This window comes from Populus nigra, chromosome 18, assembly GCF_951802175.1.
Source record: "Populus nigra chromosome 18, ddPopNigr1.1, whole genome shotgun sequence".
In the NCBI taxonomy this organism is placed as follows: Eukaryota; Viridiplantae; Streptophyta; class Magnoliopsida; order Malpighiales; family Salicaceae; genus Populus; species Populus nigra.
This window is the reverse complement of record NC_084869.1, coordinates 12520701-12543135: the sequence shown is the minus strand read 5'-3', so window position 1 is coordinate 12543135 and position 22435 is coordinate 12520701. Positions and strand designations below refer to the sequence as shown.

Genomic DNA, 22435 nt, shown 5'->3' with positions numbered 1-22435 from the left:
ACTAGAAAACAGTTAATAAAAATAATAAAACTAAAATCCAAAATTATCAAGGAAAAAATCTAAAATATGGTCTGAAATTTCAAAGGCAGTTTTTTTAGAGTGGCATTTGGAGAATTTAAGTAAGGAATAAGCTTCACGTGAGCGAGAGATAATATCACAGCTGCATTTGATAGAGTGAATGGTAAGTAGGAAATAAAATCGAATTACAGTAAAGAGGTCACATTGAATGAAATCCTCCATGTAAGTAAAGAGGTCACATAGAGTAAATGGTAAGAATTAACACCAAAGCAAATAATTAATACACTCAGAACCAAATCTTTTACCGTTAGGAATTAACACTGGTAGAAGAATTTACCTGTTCCTGCTGGTTCTAAAGACTAAAGAGTTCTGTCTTTCTCACCTATTTATCAAAAAAATAAATGTTTCGGATGTGAGAAATCTTTTGCCAATCTTCAAAAAGGTGGCTGCCCCAATCTATATACAATTCCTGTAGAGGCGCTGCCAAAACATAGTCTGGTAGTGCTCTCAACAACGGGCAATTATGAATTGTCAACTGTCGAAGTTGTGGCATAATGGATATTGAAGTTGTGGTGGCATCTTCTTCTCCCACTCTCCTTTCAATTCCATCCCACTCCTCTACTTCTTCGAGACCCTCAATCCGAAGTTCTTTTAATTTGGGGAAAGCAGTGACCCTTGCAATGTCTCCTTCATTAATACTGGCATTCTCATCTTTTTCTATACCTAAAAATCCAGCATCCAGCCTTCTCACCTTCAACGACCTCAATACCAGTCTTTCAAGGTTGGGCAATCTTCCCAACGGTGGCAAGACCTCCACGTTTTTGCAATAACGGAGTGTAAGCACCTGTAATCTGGTTAATGTCATCATCCAATTTGGCAAATCCAACCCTCCGTACCCATATATGGTTAGATCTTCCAAGTCTGACGGAGGCCGTAAAGCTTCAATTAAAGAGCCTTCATTTGCTTGCAACTCTGTTTTCTCTCGGATGAAATCCAATCGCAAACGAAGCAGGCGCTTCTTATTCTTGAGTTGTGCTTCTGCAGCGTCACTCTTATCTTCTTTACCTCCTCCTAGATTCCATATCTCAAGACTCCCTCCAATGTCATTTAAGTTTTTCAATTCTCTTAGATTAGCTGCTTTACTTTCATTCCCACCACCACCACACACAATAAACAAATCAAATGTTCGAAGACATGTTATCCTCTCTATTCCCTTTGGTATGAAGGCCACACCTGAATGAACAACCCGGAGATGCCTCAATTTAATAAGTTTTCCGATCGCATTAGGCAATTCCTTGAGAGAACAACAATAAGTAACGTCTAGGGATTGAAAATTGCATAAATCACACATGGTTTCTGGCAGGGACTCCAACTCTCCACAATCTGCCAGATTGAGGTGTCTCAAATGTATCAATTTCCCTACCTCGTTTGGTATTTCTTTGATTGAAGACCTTGACAAATTCAATGACCTGATGCATGTCAACTTCTTGAATAAATCAGGTAGTGCAGCTCCAAACGAAGGGTCTCTAGTGTTGATCAAGAGGCTGCGAAGACCTTTTGCTTTCTGAATGGACCCGGGAAATGAAGTCTCCTGTGACAGCATCATGCTTAAATGACGAACCCTTTCAATTGAAGTCTCCACTGTTGCTTCTCCAAGTGTATTGACATCCACTGTTAGACATTCATTTTTTGTCATATATTGGGCAAAATCATGCACTATATCATGCATCTTGAATTTCATTCCTTCAAACCGACCCGTCTTAAAATCTTGGAAGAAAGAGCGCGCTGCTAAGACTTGAAAGAAATGCTCTCCTACAAGCTCCATATCTCCACCTGAATTCTCCTTGAGGTAACCTTGAGCCATCCACATCTTCACCAATTCATCTTTGACCATCTCGAAGTCTTTTGGAAACATGGCACAATACAAGAAACATCGTCTTACCACATAAGGTAAATCATAGTAACTCAAAAGCAAAGGTATAAATATTCGTCTTTCAACCTGATCTCTATCAACCTCATCTAGCCTCCACAGTTCGCTAGATAAAACACGTTCCCACTCTTCTCGTTTTCTTTTAGATTGCATTAGACCTCCTAATACCTTGGCAGCTAGAGGCAAGCCCTTGCACTTGTTTGCAATTTTATCGCCGATATCTGTCAATCTTTCGCGCTCATCTTTGCTTCTTTCCTGGAATGCCACATGATTGAATATTGACCTGCATATCTGATCGGACAATTTCTCAATGTTGATCCGGTGGTCAGTTCCCATCATCGTTGCCACAGCGTCCTTACGAGTGGTCACTAGAATTCTGCTTCCTCGTGCACAGCCTGTGAGAGATGGTTTCAGTTGCTCCCATTGTCCATGATTTTCTGTCCATACATCATCAAGGACAAGAAGGAACCTCTTTCCCTCAATGGATTCAGAAACCCTTCGCAAAAGGGATTGCAATCCTACCAAATCGGATGCCCTCCCTTCAAGCTCCTCAAGGATAGCTTTGGCTATCTTAACCTCATCAAATGGATCTGAAACACACACCCATATCTTTTTCTCAAAATGAGCCGTAACCTCAGCATCATTAAAAGCTAGTTGGGCGAGGGCTGTTTTTCCAATTCCTCCCAATCCTACTACAGAGATGACATCAACGTCCTGTGCTTCCTGACTACTTTCACCCACCAACTTGCTTACAACAGTTTTCTTCTCAACATCTCGACCAATCACGCTTGATTCATCAACGAGGGAGGTACTTGTTAGTCGTTGTAGTTCATCAGGGGCTTTGCACAGATCAAAGCCAAACATTGCTCTCTCTTTTGCAATGTCATCCACCTTTTCACATACTTCTTTGATCTTAAGGGCAATGTCACGCCGTCGAACCACTTGATTGAAACAAAAGCAAGGAGATCTCAGGAAGGAACATCGCATCTTCTGTCGGCTGCGAGTATTTTCTTCAGCTTCCTCCATTTTCCATCTAAGAATTGCAGTGCTCCATTCATCTAGCACGTCATCCATATCATAACATACATCTTTGAGCTTGTCTAGCCAACCCTTTACAGCCTCATCCTTCACTTGTTTTCTATCTGCATCTTCAACAATAGATTGGATAGCAACGAGATTGCTTTTCAGCTTGTCGACTTGTTTCTTCACACCCACTACTAGGTTCACCTCTTCTTGTACCTATTAGTGTACAAAAGATAAGAAACGTTAAGCATAGGAAACATTTCTATGATTTCAATACAAATTCCTAATTTTTAGCAATTAATAGAGTAAATCATTTTTATTAAACTTTTTGTCAATTGCAATTAATATATTTATATTGTTAATTATATTCAAATTATATATAATAAACTCTCTAAAATAAAATGACTCGTAAATAATGTAATGCTAATGCACAATTATTGCACTAAAATATGCTAGATGCGTGAATTAAAATATATTTTATTTGAATAAAGGATTTCTTTAGATAAAAGATAGAATTCATAGATATTATAATTGTGGAGCGCAATATATACATTGCAATTTCACAATATTATTAGGTGACTTTTAATAATTATCATAGTCTATTTTTTAAAATATTCTGTGAGGTTGATCAAAATAAAAAAGAAATATTAGAATTTCTATAATCATGTTTGTAATCGAATATTTGACTATATTTATTTTAATCATTTTATCATACTAATTTTATTTCAAATGTAGTTATTTATGCATTCAAATATGATAAGGAATTATTAAAAAAGGAATTTACTACTGTTTTACTATATTGATTTGTTCTAACCAGCCATCACAATAACCATATTTTGTATAGCACAAAAGATTTAAAGAAAAAGAAAGAGAATCGTAAGAACCCGCTATCTTGTATATATAAATATATATTATTTTTTAACTAATTTTATTTGATAACATGCAATGTATATAAATCAAGCTACTGATTTAGCTTCTGACAAATTAACAGATATTCTATAAGATAATGAAATCAATGTATAATGAACTATAAATGTAGAAAAGTAATTAAGTACCTGTTGATTATAAAAAAGAAAAAAAAAAGTACCTGTTGAGCAACGATCGTGGTTAACTGCTCCAATATTGGGGATACAAGTGGGCCAGCCATTGTTGTTCTTACTACTGAATGTGTCAAGAAAAAGGAGAGAAAGTAATGGGGGGTTGTTGACTGATGAAATGAGAAGTTGATGAAGATAGGAAGGATAGTGATCTACTGTGGAGTGCAAGAGAAAATTAAGTTGAGGTTATTCTCAATGAAGTTTAGGCAATATATACTGCAAATTAAGATAATTTGCTTAAGACTGGGGTTAGACTATGATTCTGAACTTCAGTATAAAGCAATTAATTTCCTACAAGGTTGATGCAAGCAAAGAATGTCCCTGAAACAATGAGAAAATATGTGTAAAAAGGATAAGGAAAAGGCAAAGGCAAAGGCAAGTCTAGAATTAGCCATTGCTTCACTTTGGGTTCAAGTATAATGCATCTGTCATTTTTCTATTTGTATGTTTATATAGAAATGACCTGTCATTTTGAGTTCCAAAAGTGAAACGCCTGGTGTCTTGGTAATCTAAAGCTTGATCTAAGCTGAGTTTTATTTCAAAAATTGTTTTTGAATATTGATAATGACTGATTAAATCTGACACCGGGTTAACTCAATTTAAAAAAAAACAAAAATAATATTATTTAGGATAAATTAATTTAACCGGATTAATTTAATAATGTGCGGGTTGACCTAGTAATTCAATAATCAAAGTCTTAAATCAAGTCATACCCGAAGTGGTCCAATAAAAAATATGGTATGTTTTACTCTTTGGATAATGACAAACTTTAGTGTTTGGGGTTTAATTCTTGGGGATAAGTTTCTTGTTGTAAATTGCAGAAAATATATAGTTAGGGTAAAATTTAAGATAAATCCTAGGGAACACATTCAAAATGCACTGTGTACTGGATTCTCAATGTTTATTTTACAGTTTGACTTGCACTGTGTACTGGATTCTCAATGTTTATCCTAGAGAATCTTTCCTTCACTTTCACTTGCACGATTTTTTTTAAAAAGAATTTACAATCTTTTTTTTTTCCAGATCTTTTGTCACTATGTATCCATTATTTGTTTGGTTTATATTAATGTATCTATATAGAAAATATTATAGGCATACTATATAGGAAATATTGTAGTCATACTCATGTGTTATAACCTCCACCATTATTATTATATATTGCACTACACATATATATAGAGAAGGTTGGCTAACCAATATGCCAAGCCTTCTAATTATTCTTTACTTGGTATCAGAACCTTCTGCAGTCAGAACTCTTTTTTCCTTCTCCCCCTTGCAGCCGACTTTCTCTTTGCTTTTCCTAAATGGATTCTACTGCTGCCGCAGACTTCTCCCTCACCACCGGTGATGCAATATTAAAGGATGGAATTGAGAGAAAAAAACTAGTTAAGAAAAAAAAACAAAGTCAACTGGGTTAACCTATTAAACTCAAGGCCTAGGTCATAAGACTGAGACAACCCAATAAAAAAAATCCAATATTAAAGTTGAAGGATGAAATTGAAAAAAATATCATTAATTAAAAAAAACACTGTTATAGTGAATAATGCTTTATGAAGAGGGGTACAATAAAATCTTCTCCTCTTCTAGTGTATACTAGTTATGTGAGTTGTGGTTCACCTTGGGTCAAATATTTTTATTTTCTATAAAAAGATTGTATATGCATGTTTTTTCAACGCATTTTTGTGCTTCAAAAAATTTAAGTGCAAATTAAAAAGTTTATGTACACATATAATTAAATAAAATGAGAGCTATGTGCACTAATAAACAAATAAATAATCATTAACAAAACCTAAAAATAAAACTTAAAAAACTAAAAGACAGATGCAGATCAAAATATTTAATTTCGCAAGATAAGACATTTACTTGATCATGTTTGCTAATTTTTTTATCAATTTTTTTTAATTTAATCAAAGGATAATAGAAATAGACAAATATATTAAATTGATTGAATAAAATAAAAAGAAAACATGAATAATATATAAGGCTACACATATTAGAAATATCATCTAAAAATAAATATTTTTTATTTTCAAAAATATAGTTTATTTATATAAAAGACAAAAATTATAGTTAAATGAGAAAAATATTTTCAAAAATTAAATATATAACCAAAAATCATTATCATTTAAAAGAGATTATCTAGATTGAGTTTTATTTCAAATTATTTTAAACATTAATAATGACTTGGCAAATGCAGTGTGCACGTACCCATTATTTGTTTGTTTTATGATGGCTTTTTTTAATACTTGATATCTTATATATTAGCCTTTTAGAGAGCCAAAATCATCAAAAAAATTTGCCTCATTTTGCCTTAATTAATTTAAACTGCAGAACTGCTAGCTTGGTACCGCACCAGCAAACGAGAATGGAAAAGCTCACGAAGATGTTCTCAAATTAATGGAGGCAATGGAGAAAAAAACTGGAGCTGCTGGAGGCCACGACGGCACATGGTGGAACAGTTCATGCACCGGCATGCGTCGTCACTGTTCCACCATGTGCCATCACGACCTCCATTAAAGGTCGAATTTTCAAGCTCACAAAGCATGACATCTTGAGTTTATTTTTCATGAATTATGATTGTATTTTGACAAATCCAACAATTATATAACGCGCTCTCTCTCTACACACACACAAATTTAGCTTCATTTCTTTATAGGAGAATTTCATAAATTATAATAGTTCTCATCAAAAAATTAAAAATACAATGAATATATAGCTCCACACTGTTGGGATTATGAGTTCATGTAGATTGGTGATTCTCCTGATCATGATCAACTAAGGATCAAATAATATGTTTATAAAGACTAATACTATATTGTTAGTATTGATATTCTAACTAGTATATTATAAAATCATAATTAAACAAATAAAATTATTTTTTAAGGGCTCAACTCACACAATCAATTAAATAACAATCAATTATTTATTAAATAAGAAGTTATCAATTCAGAAGTATATAATAGATCAAGAAATCAATCTTAATAAATAATTATATTTTATTATAGACAAGAGATAATAAACATTATATAAATTATCAAGAAGTATAAATAATTTTATATTAACAATTTAAATATTTATATTTTTTTTAATGAGAAAGTAAGTGATAGAATGTTCCCCATGTTATGGTTTATATTCTGCATTAAACAGAGTATAGTTGTATTAAAAATACACCCCTTTCCCCGAAAGGAAGGGGAAGAACACATTAATCAAGGGATTTCTAGTTGTTTAACTTCTCATGTGTCTCTTCCACCACGGGCAACTGTTTATTTTCGCCAAGGTGAATTGAGGCTTCAAGTAGATGAAATTATTTACTGCTTAGAAACTTGGTCGATTTCACTGTTGTCTTGGAGACAAATGAAACTGAGGTTTTTGGTTTGCGATTTGGGCATATAAGGATAATCTTTATTGTTCGGTGTTTGAGAATTTGGTGCTAAATCTTCCCAAAATTTGTTTGATGAGGATAATCTAGAGCCAGAAAGTCTGTCTCCTGGCTTATTGATCAACACTTGTATCATATTGTGAACAAACATGTCAATTTCCAGAACTTTATTGAGTAGGATGACTGTATAGAATTACTCTGATTTATCAACACATATCAAATTCTTGCTGCTGCTGAGGAAGATATCTGCACTTAGGCATCATATATAGAGGGTAGCAAGGTTTTGTGTTGATGGTATTTGTTGGTATTTGTAAAGTCTATTTGGAAATAAATCCATTATAAAAAGATTATGTGAACTATAGTTTTAAAGCGAAAAATATTCTTCCTTTAAAACACTCACTAATTACTTTAACATTTGGTTGATTATTTTACAGTTTAATGAGAGGATCGACAACTCCTCCTTTTTCCTTCTAAGAATATTTGTTTTAGATTATTTCCAGAAATATGAAAAATAATAAAACAATAAAAAGAAATTTCTTTAATAAAATCCAAATCTAGATCTGAGGATTTGATATTTTATTTTATTTTTCTTATAAAGGAAGAAAAAGAGACTTCATTTTTATATTTCTTACTCATGTAAGGGTTAATTAGATCATTGCAAATTGTATACAAGTAATTACCTGTTGAGCAACGACCGTGCTTAACTGCTCGAAAATTGGCGATACAAGTGCCTCTGCCATTTGTCTGTTTAATTTAATTTAATTTAATTATTTTTAAAAAAGAGACAATGACGATAGGATGAACTGAGAAAGAGAGAGAAGAGTGTGAGGGGAAGGAGGCTGCTGGTTTAGTTAGATTATGTACTTAGGGTTTGGTGATGAGGATTGAGTTTTGTTTTCTAACATTTCAATTATTTTTCACTCATGCCCCCAATCATCGTCTTATAATATTTGTTGTGTCTTTTCTCAATTAAAAACTCTCAACCCTTTTTGTTTAGGGTTTGTTCTACTTTTGACCTTTGCAATCACAATTTTTTTCAAAGTTTTTTTAGATGCTCTTGGTCCAGGACTTTTTCACTTTTGACCCTATTTCAATTGTTGGGTCTCCGTTTTCAATATTCTGTTTACTATTGATTCTGTTAACGTTTTCATCTTTTTAACAAAAAAAAATTCTCAATTGCACCCCAGCTTGGGGTATGATCTAAATCTAGGTTTTTTTTTTCTTTAAAAGAAAGATTATGTCAGGTTTATACTGAACTGCAAAGGATTTATATTTTAAAAATTATGAGAAAAACAAACAAATATAGTTTTTTTTTTAATTTCAAGGAAGGTCAGGTAGAATCGATAAATTTTAATTTTATTTAATGTAATGGTTTGGACTTATAAAGAATTATGATTCGTGAGTCTATCATTACCAAATAAATTATTACATGTCATTGTACATATTGCTAAAGCTCAATTTCATGATATATGGTTCAAATTTATATATGAGTTCAAAATTTATTTTGTCAATTTATATTGTTTTTTCATGTTATTTTAAAATACATCGAGTCATTTTTGTAATCAAAAGTTTTAATTTTCAGGATTGATTAGTTTTAATTTTGTATGTTAAAGTTTAATTAAAATATTTTGTTGAAATAAAATGTTAAATATATATTAACTTAAAAAAAAAACAATGAAATAAAAATATATTTCATTAAAAATGAAGATACGATCTCAAAACAAAGTAATGAAAAATAAAAATCCCATAACAAAATTGTTGATATATATTACTATCCCCGAAACAAAGTGGAGGTTATTGTCTTGGTTCAGCGGTGTTGATGGCGTAAAGGAGAAAAAAAAGGGAAGTGAGGGATCTGTTATCGGTAAAATAAAAATGAAAGGGAAAAGGTCGAAGGCTATGCAGCAGAGATGGGGCTTTTAGGGCTGTTTTGCGAGGTTTTAAGGTTGACTGCTAGCTGGTGGCTAGGCTTCTTGAAAATGGATCTTTTGTGGGTTTTTTTAGGAGACATGCATGAGGTGGAGTGAGTTCTGTATATTTTTTTTTATGGTCTCATCATAAATTTATATATGGTTTTATTTTTATAATTATTATTTGTTTTATTTTTATTTTTTTAATTGAAATTTTTTTATCTATAAAATTTTATCATCTTTATTTTTTTTATTGTTACTTATTTTATTTGAAATAATTTATGAAATTATAATTTTTATTATTTTAATTTCATCATCTTTTAATTTTTTTATATATTAGATTTGATTTTTATTATTTTTATTTTTATTTATTTTATTTGAGATAATTTATAAAATTAGATTTTTTTTTTAATTTCATTCTCATTCAATTTTTTAATTTCTAAGATCTATTTCTTATTATTTTAATAAACTTGAAAAAAATATTAATAAGTTATTTTTTAACTTATTTTTCATGACATAACTAAATACTAGAAAGTATTTTCTAATTTATTTTTTATAAAACTACTTTTAAAAAATTACTTTTTAATAAATAAATGAGTCATGAGAAACATTTAGCTAAATGTGCAAGGGTAATACTAGGAGTGAACAAAAAAACCGAGAAAATCGGAAAAAACCGAACAAAAAAAAACCGAATTAACTGATTAAAAAATCACAAAAAAATTCCGGTTCGGTTCGGTTTCGGTTTCCAAAGTCTAAAACCGATTGAACCAAACCGAAACAATTTCAACTAGGCCACCACTTAAAAATAAAAGAAGTATAAATAGAAAGTTTCCTAACTCTAAACCTATATTCAGCCGCGCCGCCGCCGCCCCCGCCCCCCCCCCCCCCCCCCCGGGGTCTCTCCCCTTCATCTCTCATCTCTTATTTTTCTTCATGCTCAGCTGCACTATTGTTTCTTATTAGTTGTTAAGCTCCTGCTACATGCTACTTTGCTTAAGCTACATCTCCTTCAGCCGCCCCCTCTCCCAATTCTCTGTCTCTCATCTCTTATGATATTGTTCTGCTTGCTTCCTACTTTTCCGAACCAAAACTCGAAAGTCAGGACCCATTCCACTGCACCAAAATAAGTGTGATTCAGCACTGTTAAGAAAAAGGTAGAGCAGAGCAACCCTTTTTGACAGAGGCTAATAAGTTGCAAAAGTTAGTAAGAAGTGGCTCATTGAGCAACCAAATAGCCAAGATGTCTTATTTCAACCCTAGTACAGAGGAATGCCGTATTTTTATTTTTCTAAGGAACTGCATTTTTGTCCCCCTCTTCTTCTTGTTTTTTCCTGTTGAAACAGAAACAGTGTACATCTACTCCATGTCAAAGTCAAGTCTATAACCAGACCAGTAAAGAACATTGACTTACAAGGAGTTCCATTGAAGTTCCGATTATGAGCAGGCATGCTTCTATCCCAATTTACCACTCTGGGTCAGATTTCACACTTATCAGAGCACTGTGATGACAACAGCAGAAACTATCTAATTTCCCACCAAACATAAAGAGAGCTTCGAATCTACACACCCGCCAGTTATAATCATTCAAGACAGATATGTTAGCTATAGTTAAGGCCAGAGAGAAACACAAGCTAAAAAAAAATGCACCTTCTAATTACCGAGAAGCATGCAGAAAAAAACCTGTAGACAACTCCAATATTGGGTGTCAGATTCTGTATTTTCTGAACCTGAACAAGCAATTAAATTCCATGAACAACCATCTCAAGTTCTATATCATCTTGCAAGTTATATACCATCAATGAAATAGTTTTTATTTAAAGGGAAATGACATGTTTTTACCTAAATTGTTTTTTCCAAAAAAAATTCAATAATATTTAAAGTTTTACCCGAGTCCATATAAATTGAAAGTCATAAATCATATCAAATTTCTTTAAATTATTAAATTGAATCCTTAATTTTCAATTCGTCAAATTATTAAATTGGATCTTCAATCTCTTTTACAAGGGGTTTGGTGTCACTGCATGACTTAATTATGACACTATATATAGTGACCATTTGTGATAATTCTGTTGCAGATTGAAAATATTCAGCGACACTAAAAAGTGTCGTTAAATATATTTTGAAGAGCCATTACATGTTGTTTTCTGTTTTTTGTAGGGCAACGATAGTAAATATGATGTTAATTTTAGCAACACACCGTGACCAATGCAACGAAGAGAATCGAAACCTAATAATCAAAGAAAATTAGAAATTCTAAAATTGATATTGGATTTTTAAAGATTCAGATATTAGGTTAACATGACCTTTACTATAACCTCTTAAATAAAAAATTATCATTGTTTATGTTTTTCTAAATTATTTTATGGTATTATATTTTTATTTATAATTTATTTAAGAATAGACACCGGTTTCTTAGAATAAAAAACTTGTAAAAATTATTCTCATCCCTAAAAACCAAAGAGTCCATAGCTTGTCATTTTATGACACTAGCCTTGCTATGTATATATATATAATCTCCACCGTTATAGAAACCAATCTGAGATTTTATTAATTTTTTTACATTAATCCCTAAAGACAGTAAATTTTGTAATTTCTTGAATTTTAATAAAAACTTTGATGTTAATCCCTTAAGATAGAAGATTTCATCACTTTTTAAGATTTAATAAAAATTTTGATGATATTCACTAAAATAGAAGATTTCATCAATTTTTTAATTTATAACAAAATTTTGACGTTATCCCTAAAAAAAAATTTGTTGTATAGTAAAATGGTTTTTATACGGTAAAATCCAGTTCCCATACAGTGGTATATAACCTTTTCGGTTTTTAGTATGGTTACCCCCCCCCCCCAAAAAAAAAAAAAAAAAAACAAAGAGTTCAATTGTTTCTTTGGCTGCTTATCCAAGATAAAGTCTTCATCCGTGATTTCTTGTTTCAGCATGATTTCTTTTCTCTTCAGCAAGCTAGATGTGTGTTTTGTAAAAGACGATTTGAAACTTCAAGCCATCTCTAGCTTTGGATGGAATTCCTATCCTCATTCTATTGTTTGGTCCCTGTTTTCTTCTTCCTGTTATAGAGTAGATACCGTGCTTTTATGTCTTCTTTATTTTATCTTCTCTGTTGTTGCTTCTTTTTTTTTGTTGTTGTTGTTAGGCTATTCTCTTTTTAGCCAAAATTTTTAATAAAATCTCCACTGTTGTTTAAAAATAAAAGTTCCTTGGTGACTTTAAAGAGATTTATTTTCCTTACCAGTGGCAGAGTGGTACGCCACTAGTCATTTCAAAGCTTGAAGACTTGTAGCTAGCTGGTGACTCGAAATAAGGCTAGAGGAGGTCCCTTTTTGAAATAATCAGCAAAGAGTGCTATAATTAATTACATTGAGTAATCGACTGAGTTGGCCGAGTTACTGTCTGCATGTGGATTCCGCTTTTTTAGTTTCTGCGAGTCACCTCTCCACTAAGGTTCACTGTTGGTTTCTATGCAAGGCAAGATTGAAAGTTCTGTGAATAGATGAGTTGGAAGGTTAGAGTAAATGCTGGATGGTGTTTTTTATTTTTCCCTCTCATTGGCGCTGCTCACCAATAGCTCGGGTGCATTTGATGCTGATGGAGATGGAACCGAAGCTTATATATTCAACCACTTCAGATGCTTTTTTTCTTATAATAGTCGAGTATATTATAAGAAAATGGCTAAAAAGATAATAGCCTAGCATCCAGAAGTTCTAGCTGACCCAAAAAAAAAAGCAAACAAGCTTTAGAGGTTTTGAAACAGGGGAAGGAAAACAGTGTGGGAAAAGGAGAAAAACAATTGAAATCAGCTCCTCCTTTTTACAAAACCAATGCCATCATAGCTGTTATGAACATCCTCGCAAGCAGAGTCTGAAGAATTGGTATCAGGTCTCAGCCATAATGAGAAACTGCCGAAGATCAAGGAGAAACAGCTTTGAAGGTTTGGAGCAGCCCTATTAAAGATGATATCATTCCGATGAAGTCAAAAATTTCACACAACGCAAGAGAAGAGAAGTTGTCATGAGAGATTTTGTTGTTTGCCTTTCTCTATAGAAAACCATTAGCAGTACATATCATCAATAGATTTTGAAAAAACATTGATAATACCTCCACCGTGAAAGAATTTCATTCATAGATGCCAAGCAAAGTGGTAGTGGATGAAGAGGTGACTTGAAGATTCAGGCTCTTATTACAAAAAACACATCTAGAAGACACTTCAGATGCTCATGATGATATTACCTGTTTCTTTTCTCTGAATTCATACAATCTTTCTTTCATACACTTTCATATTTTTCAGAAAAGATTGAGGATGAAGATACACCAAATTTGGATTGCATAAGAGGTTGCAGTCACTATCTTTACACGGGGTTGGCTTCTGAAACAGGGTACATGTACAACGTGTCAAAGTCAAGTCCATAACCAGACCACTCAAAAAAAAAAAAAAAAAGAACATTGACCTACAAGGAGTTCCACTGAAGTTCAGATTATAAGCAGGCATGCTTCTATCTCAATTTAACACCCCGGGTCAAATTTCACACTTATCAGGACACTATAACAACAGCAGAAACTATATAATTTCCCACCAAACATAAAGAAAGCTTTGAATCTACACACCCGCCTGCTACAATCATTCATGACAGATATTTTAGCAATAGTTAAGGCCAGAGAAACACAAGCTAAAAAAATGGAAATTCCTAATTACTGAGAAGCAGGCAGAAACAAACCTGTCGACAACTCCAATATTGGGTGTCAGATTCTGTATTTCCTGAACCTGAAACAAGAAGCAATTAAATACCATCAACAACCAACTCAAGTTATATACCATCTTGCAAATTAGAATAATAGACCAATCGACTGGCTCCAAAATCAAACCATCTCCACCTCATTCAACACGATTTAAAATAACCAACACCGCCTTTTTATACAAAGTGGGATTAAAGAGGATATAAATCTACACACTCCAACATTCAAAGTCCCAATCTTAAGAGTCATTGACTAGTATAGTAACGCCTCATTGGCAAGAACCCAAATCACTAAGCTCAAATTACTAATACAAATTACAAATTTACACTGAATTTGAATAGATTTCTACCAGCCGATGTCACTAAACTCAAATCACTCCTAAGAATCTCAATATAAACCCATTAACTACTAGACCAACACCTCATTGGCAAGAATCCACGTTGCTTTTCCACAACAATCATCAGCTTCTTTAATTAGAATGCTACAAACCCATGTCTCTATACTTATGTTATTACTAAAATATCACATGGCCAACCAGAAAAGTTCACAAAGAAAACACAATCAAAAACGCAAAAAACACAAAAGCGTTTCTTGAATTTCAACCAAAGAATATAACAAAACCAATAAAAGAAAATAATAAATGTTTACTTATAGAAGATTCATCGACTAAAATAGATGGCAATTTCTTCTCACTGTGTTTTCAGGTTGGTCCTCTTTACATTGAGCTCAATGAAGGCTTTGAACCAGTTTTGTTTTTAAGTATTATTAATAAATTTTTATTTATTTATTAACATAAATATTTTTTAATTAATTTATTTATTTGATTAAATGTATATAAATTTTTTAAACTACAAAAATATATTTAAAGAACTAAATTTTTATAAAAAATAAAAATATTTGACTTGCAATAAATCACTTATATTTTTATAAAAAATAAAAATAGGTTTTTTCGCTGAATTTTGTTGAAGATGTTTTGTGTTAGGTTTAGATAACTTTATTTGGATTCAATCCACAAAATCCACAGAAACTGAGGTTTTAAAGAGTTCTTTTGCCACTCAACCTTCCTCACCTAATCATCAAAACAAATGTTTGGGATGTGAGAAATGTTTTGCCAATCTTCACCCATCTCCTCCTTCCCGTAACGTTTCCTTAGATTGCGGCAACCACTTAAGAATAATTCCTGTAGAGGCGCTGCCAAAACATAGTCTGGTAGTGCTCTCAACAATGGGCAATTTTGAATCATCAAATCTCGAAGTTGTGGCATAACGGATATTATTGAAGTTGTGTTGGCATCTTCTTCTCCCACTGATCTCCTTTCAATTCCATCCCACTCTTCTACTTCTTTGAGATTCCAAATCTCAAGTTTTTTTAATTTGGGGAAAGCAGTGACCCTTGCAATTTCTCCTTCATTAATACTGGCATTCTCATCTTTTTCTATACCTAAAAATCCAGTACCCAACCTTCTCAGCTTCAACGACCTCAATTCCAGGCTTTCAAGGTTGGGCAATCTCCACGTTTTCACAATAACGGAGTGTAAGCACCTGTAATCTGGTTAATGTCATCATCCAATTTGGCAAATCCAACCCTCTGTACCAACATATGGTTAGATATTCCAAGCATGACGGAGGCTGTAAAGCTTCAATTAAAATGCCGTTCTCCTGGTTGTAGTAGAAATTCAATTCCAAACAAAGCAGGCGCTTCTTATTCTTGAGTTGTGCTTCTGCAGCGTCACTCGCATCTTGTAGATTCCATATCTTAAGACTCCCTCCAATGTGATTTAAGTTTTTTAATTCTCTTAGATTTGCTGCTTTACTTTCATTCTCACCACCACCACACACAATAAACCAATCTAATGTTCGAAGACATGTTATCCTCTCTATTCCCTTTGGTATGAAGGCCACACCTGAACCATAAATCTGGAGATGCCTCAATTTGGTAAGTTTTCCAATCGCCTTCGGTAATTGCTTGAGAGACCTACACCGAGTAACGTCTAGGGATTGCAGATTGCATAAATCACACATGGTTTCTGGCTGCGAAGACCTTTTGCTTTGTGAATGGACACGGGAAAAGAGGTCTCCTCTGATAACATCATCCTTAAATGACGAACCCTTTCAATTGAAGTCTCCACTGTTGCTTCTCCAAGGGCATTGACATCCACTGTTAGACATTCATTTTTTGTCATATATTGGGCAAAATCATGCACTATATCATGCATCTTGAATTTCATTCCTTCATCCTCATCCGTCTCAAATTCTTGGAAGAAAGAGCGCGATGCTAAGACTTGAAAATACTGCTCTCCTACAAGCTCCGTATCTCCACCTGCAGTCTCCTTGAGGTAACCTTGAGCCATCCACATCTTCACCAATTCATCTTTGCGCATCTCGTAGTCTTTTGGAAACATGGCACAGTACAAGAAACATCGTCTTACCACAGAAGGTAAATCGTAGTAACTCCAAAGCAAAGGTATAAATATTCCTCTTTCAACCTGATCTCTATCAACCTCATCTAGCCTCCCCAGTTCGCTAGATAAAACACGTTCCCACTCTTCTCTTGTTCTTTTAGACTGCATTAGACCTCCTAATACCTAGGCAGCTAGAGGCAAGCCCTTGCACTTGTTTGCAATTTTATCGCCGATATCTGTCAATCTTTGGCGCTCATCTTTGCTTCTTTCCTGGAATGCCACATGATTGAATATTGACCTGCATATCTCGTTGGACACTTCCTTAATGTTGATCCGGTGGTCAGTACTTCCCATCATCGATGCCACAGCGTCCTTACGAGTGGTCACTAGAATTCTGCTTCCTCGTGCACAGCCTGTGAGAGATGGTTTCAGTTTTTCCCATTGTCCGTGATTTTCTGTCCAGACATCATCAAGAACAAGAAGGAGCCTCTTTCCAGTAATGGATTCAGAAACCCTTCGCAAAAGGGATTGCAATCCTACCAAATCGGATGCCCTCCCTTCAAGCTCTTCAAGGATAGCTTTGGCTATCTTAACCTCATCAAATGGATCTGAAACACACACCCATATCTTTTTCTCAAAATGAGCCGTAACCTCGGCATCATTAAAAGCTAGTTGGGCGAGAGTTGTTTTTCCAATTCCGCCCAGCCCTACTAGAGAGATGACATACACGTCCGGTGCTTCCGGACTACTTTCACCCACCAACTTGCTTACTACAGCTTCCCTTTCACCATCTCGACCAATCACGCTTGATTCATCAACAAAGAAGGTGCTTGTTGGTCGTTGTACTTCATCAGTGGCACTGCACAGATAAAAGCCATACATAGCTCTCTCTTTGGCAATGTCATCCACTTTTTCGCATACTTCTTTGATCTTAAGGGCAATGTCGCGAAGTTGAACCACGCATCGCATCTTCTGTCGGCTGCGAGTATTTTCTTCACCTTCCTCCATTTTCCATCTATCAATTGCAGTGCTCCATTCATCTAGCACGTCATCCACATCATAACATACATCTTTGAGCTTGTATACCCAATCCCTTACAGCCTTATCCTTCACTTGTTTTCTATCTGCATCTTCAAGGACAGATTGGATAGAAAGGAGATTGCTTTTCAGCTTGCCGAGTTGTTTCTGCACACCCCATACTAGGTTCACTTCTTCCTGTACCTATTGGTGTAGAAACGATCAGAAACTTCAAGCAGAGGAAACAGTTCTATGATTTCACTACAAGTTTTTAATTTTAATTTTTGGTAATTAATAGATTAAATAATTTTTATTAATCTTTTTTCCGCATAGTTCACACGTACAGTGAATTGGATTGGCTATATTATAAATTTATATATAAAATATTTATTAAGAACCTATATATTAAAAATAATAATATATCTTTTTATCATCATCATGATGATATCTCTGTCTGCACCCTGCTACTATAAAAGAAGGAAGAAAATGAATCTTAAATTGTTCGACGTCAAACCTATATATAACATAAGCTTGGAAATATAGAGAATAAAAGGATCTGTATTTGTTGGTATTCGTAAAATCTATTTGGAAATAAATCTGATTGATTATTTTACCCTTAGTAGTTCAGTTTAATGAGAGGATCGACAACTCCATTTTCCTTCTTAGAATATTTGTTTTAGATTATTTCCAGAAATATGAAAAATAATAAAACAATAAAAAGAAATTTCTTTAATAAAATCCAAATCTAGATCTGAGGATTTGATATTTTATTTTATTTTTCTAATAAAGGAAGGAAAAGAGACTTCATATATATATTTCTTATTCATGTAAGGGTTAATTAGATCATTGCAAATTGTGTACAAGTAATTACCTGTTGAGCAACGACCGCGCTTAACTGCTCCAAAATTGGCCATAAAAGCGCCTCTGCCATTTGTCTGCTTAATTTAATTTAATTTAATTATTTTTTAAAAAGAGACAATGATGATAGGATGAACTGAGAAAGAGAGAGAAGAGAGTGTGAGTGGAAGGAGGCTGCTGGTTTAGTTAGTTTATGTACTTAGGGTTTGGTGATGAGGGTTGAGTTTTGTTTCAGTCCCTGTACGGTTTCTAACACTTCAATTCAGTCCCTATATTATTGTAGCTTTTCAGTCTAGTCCTGGTTGTATGTTTCTACTGAGAATGACATGCCATTTTGAGTTCCAAAGGTGAAACACTCGTGCTTTTCAATTCTACCGAGTTCTAGGCAAAGGATTATTATTTCTGGAAAGTTATTCTTCTTCGATATATAGCAATTATTTTTTATTGATACTGACCTTAGGTTAAGAATGTATCTGATATGGACAACTGATTATAGCATTCTACTGAAATTCCTGCTTCTCTATTTCATCTCTTCATTTTATGTAATATATATCTGGCCATTCAAACTAATTTACACAAACCAAAATTAGTAACCAATTAGTTCTTGTGTAATGGAAATATAAACTAGTATCTATCTATTTGGGTTTTTGAGATCTGGTGATTTTATCCTGTTTTCATAGCAGGGACTGGGGTTTAATATTGATCTTTGATTTTGGGTCTGAAAATGGATGGTCCAGATTTGTTGAGCTAGGTTGTATGATTGGATTTGTTGATGGTGCTTGAGATTATGCTGTAAAGTATTTTCTCGTATATTTTCTGATTTTCTGGAGGAAAGGAAATGACTTCATCACCTTCCTTTCTTAACTTAACGTGATTTAAGGCACTTCTTTCATTGTCTTTTTCTACTTTTTCATAATTTAAGTCACTTATTTCTTCTTTTAGCTAGAAACATAACGCAAGACAACTAGAAAAACAAAGGAAGAGACTTTTCAAGATTCAGGAATCAGAGAGTGAAGAGTCGACATGCAGATGCAGGAACATAGGAAGAGAGTTGTTTGGTTACTAAAATAAGGGCTAAGGTTATGAAATCTGGGAATTGAAATTCAGATCGAAATTAGTGAGGAAATCGGCATGCTAGATTCAGCAGCGTTTGGGATCAGAATGGCATTGTTGGGAATAAGACAACAAATTGTGCGTAGCTTAGCACCCATTGTTGCTGCTTCAGGAATACCAAACTCCCTTGTCAAAAAACCGCATTCGTATGCATTTTGCAATTTAGTCATTATGCTTTAAACTCATTCTATTTGCCTTTCCTTGCAAAAATAATAATAATAATAATTAATAATAAGGTTATTTGCTGTCTTCACTGGATTAGTTTCGAACCCAAAAGTCTCGTTGCGTTCTGAAAAAACACCATACGCACCTCATTGCAGAGTGCGGGTACAAAACTAGTGTTGAGGTGAGGTCATATGTCCTACCAAAATGGATTTTGATCATAATAATTAGAAGAAAAAAAAAACAACATTAATAATTGATCATCGTGGCTACAAAATGAAGTGGAACTAATAATTAATGGAGTCGATATAATAATCATAATAATACTAAATAAAATGAATTAGCTCAGAGTACTCTGCTTGGGCTTGTGTTCCCTCATTATGACTTGGTGAATTGGGCAATCTAAATACTTTTGGGCTCTATGTTTTAATGGGTTCCAAGGGGAAGAAAACACAACGATTCTTGAAGAAGGATTTGTGTCCCCTGCACTTGAACGACTGGGAATTCAAATTTAATATGCTCGACTTGAATACTTAAATTCTAGTTCATGATTTTAAATCACTCCTAAAAATTCTGTTTTTTCTTTGGTTCAGAAAATTATTTATATACTACGTACTATATATTTGAAATCTTTCATTCACTCAATAAAATTAGATTTATGAGAAAATCAAAATTACTAGGGATTACTTTAAAACATCTTGAATTTTTTACTTAATACTTTAAAATGGTTTTTATTTTATAAGTAGTATTGAATTATTTTGCATGTATTGTTTTATGAAATAATTTATTGTGTTTCATTTCTAGATGGAAAGCAATAATACTTCATTCCATAAAAAATAGTTTAGTTGAAATTAAAATTTTATCAAAGAGAAAAAATACATATATAAAACTCAAAATCTTGTGTGAGAGAGAACATGATACTAGATGAAATTATGAGTTGAATTACTATTTGTAATTTTTATTTTATGAGATTTTATGAAATAAAACTATTTTTGTACAAATTAATAAACTAATTAAGTAAGTTTAATCCAAGTTGAAAGATACTTTTACATCATGGAATTGCATTGCAATATAATTCAACTCCTGTAATTAGCATTACCACAACTTTCATTGTGTCAAAATCATTATTGCCGTGATTATAACCATTACCATCTCTTCCTCAATATTGCCTTTACTACCTGCTGTTATAACACTCGTCGTTTTATCACCTCAACAAATCAATATCATTCTTCTTACCTTAGTGCTTATCAAACAATATAAGTCTTGTTTTATGTAAAAGAAGTCTCAAATTATATATTTGATTGTAAAATATCTCATACAAAAGAAATATAAAGAACACTTCTTCTATAAAATAGTTAGAATACGCAAAACAAATGACCCCTTTCAATTAAGATTATAACAGCATGATTCTACGAATAGAAACAAGAATGACTCTAGAGTTGTAGATCATAATGCTATGTATAAAATAAAGAAAAACTATGTGGTAAAGTATTCTATAGAATCCTATCAAGAACCAAAAGCAAAGAAGAAAGTAGGTGATAATTAATTGAGTTAAGATTATGGGTGTTTAAAATAACCGATTAACCGAGAAAACCGATAAAACCGAAGAAAAATTAACCGAAAACACCGAACCGAAATGAAAAACCAATTAAACCGATTGTCAAAACCATAAATTTTAACAGGTCCGATTCGGTTTCGGTTTTGAACCAAAACCGGCACAAACCGAACCGGACCTCTAAAAGCCAAAAGTTACAAAAGTCTTCGAGGTATAAATAGTTAAATTGTAACCTAACCCTAACAGTTAACATAACTTTACTGCCTCTCACAAAAAGTCGCCGCCTTGCCCAGAAAAAAAACCAATCTTCCTCTCAAATAATTCTCAATCTTCCTTTCCCAGTTTCCCAATCTTCCTTTCTGGTGGGTTGTTGAATGAGCTTTCAATGAGAAGATTACATTTTTCAATGTTACATACACATCCAAAGCCAAAGAAAATTGATGTACAGTGATCTTTGCCCATCTTTGTCACCTGTATCTTTTTCTTATTCTTATCTTTCCTTCCTTTTCATTCTTAGCTGTACCTCAAACTCCGTTACTTTGAGTTCTTGGTCGAGAATTTCACTCCTGCAACTGGAGGCTCTCCTTTCTAAAGTTGCGAAAGGCGCCCCCCTCAGAACAAAGCCCCACCCTCTTTACCCCCTTTAATGAAAGACCCTCGCCCCGCTTCCTATTCATTTGTGGGTCGGGACCCGAGGCCTTTTTTTTCTCATTTTCAAGAATCTCCCAACCGATCTTTCTTGTTGTAAGTATTCGTGATAATGGCTGAGATCGATGGGATTAATGGCAATGAAAACCATGAAGGAGTTGTTTTGGCTGAGATCGTGAAAATTTTAAAGCCTGATTTAATGTAAACCAATTTTAAAAATCCAAAAAAAACCCTATACATGATGGGATTAGGTTTCCGGTTTTTTACCAAAAAAACCGGATGTAACTGAACCGGACCGGTTCGGTTTGAACCGGTTTTCGGTCCGGTTCGGTTAATATTTCACAAAAATCATGTAATTCGGTTCGGCTGGTTTTTTTAGTCTAAACCGAACCGAACCGAACCGTGAACACCCCTAGTTAAGATCATATATAAAAGATTTTAATAAATCATCCAATAATAAGTGCACAACTTACAACAAGTTGTTTGCCATTGGATGAATTTTTACCATTAAGTCAGATTATAGGTTGAATAAAACTGATCAAATAGGCTAAAAACATATTATATAAAGAGAATG

General features: G+C 33.4%; 3 protein-coding genes across 8 annotated transcripts; all 3 read right to left on the bottom strand.

The window, feature by feature from the left end:
* Nucleotides 1-203: 203 nt before the first annotated feature.
* On the bottom strand, nt 204-8268 carry LOC133678342 (putative disease resistance protein RGA3). The gene is made up of 2 exons (XM_062100635.1): nt 8128-8268; nt 204-3187 (listed from the first exon to the last, which is right to left on the bottom strand). The coding sequence occupies exons 1-2, from the start codon at nt 8185-8187 to the stop codon at nt 401-403; spliced, it is 2847 nt and encodes a 948-aa protein (XP_061956619.1). The 5' UTR covers nt 8188-8268; the 3' UTR covers nt 204-400.
* Nucleotides 8269-13465: 5197 nt separating this feature from the next.
* LOC133677943 (putative disease resistance protein RGA3) lies at nt 13466-18552 on the bottom strand. 6 transcript variants are annotated; one of them, XR_009835864.1, is made up of 4 exons: nt 18397-18552; nt 15177-17729; nt 13826-14135; nt 13466-13739 (listed from the first exon to the last, which is right to left on the bottom strand). XR_009835864.1 is itself a non-coding variant. In XM_062100088.1 (2 exons), exons 1-2 carry the CDS (start codon nt 18454-18456, stop codon nt 16692-16694), a joined length of 1098 nt encoding a protein of 365 aa, XP_061956072.1. In that variant the 5' UTR covers nt 18457-18552; the 3' UTR covers nt 15065-16691. The 6 variants fall into 6 exon arrangements, 1 of the variants encoding a protein (XP_061956072.1); XR_009835866.1 differs by having other exon boundaries at nt 13466-13985; nt 14089-14135; XR_009835865.1 differs by having other exon boundaries at nt 13466-13982; nt 14089-14135.
* On the bottom strand, nt 15177-16676 carry LOC133678341 (disease resistance protein RPM1-like). Its single transcript, XM_062100634.1, has 3 exons — nt 16215-16676; nt 16011-16081; nt 15177-15648 (listed from the first exon to the last, which is right to left on the bottom strand). The coding sequence occupies exons 1-3, from the start codon at nt 16674-16676 to the stop codon at nt 15177-15179; spliced, it is 1005 nt and encodes a 334-aa protein (XP_061956618.1).
* Nucleotides 18553-22435: the final 3883 nt, after the last annotated feature.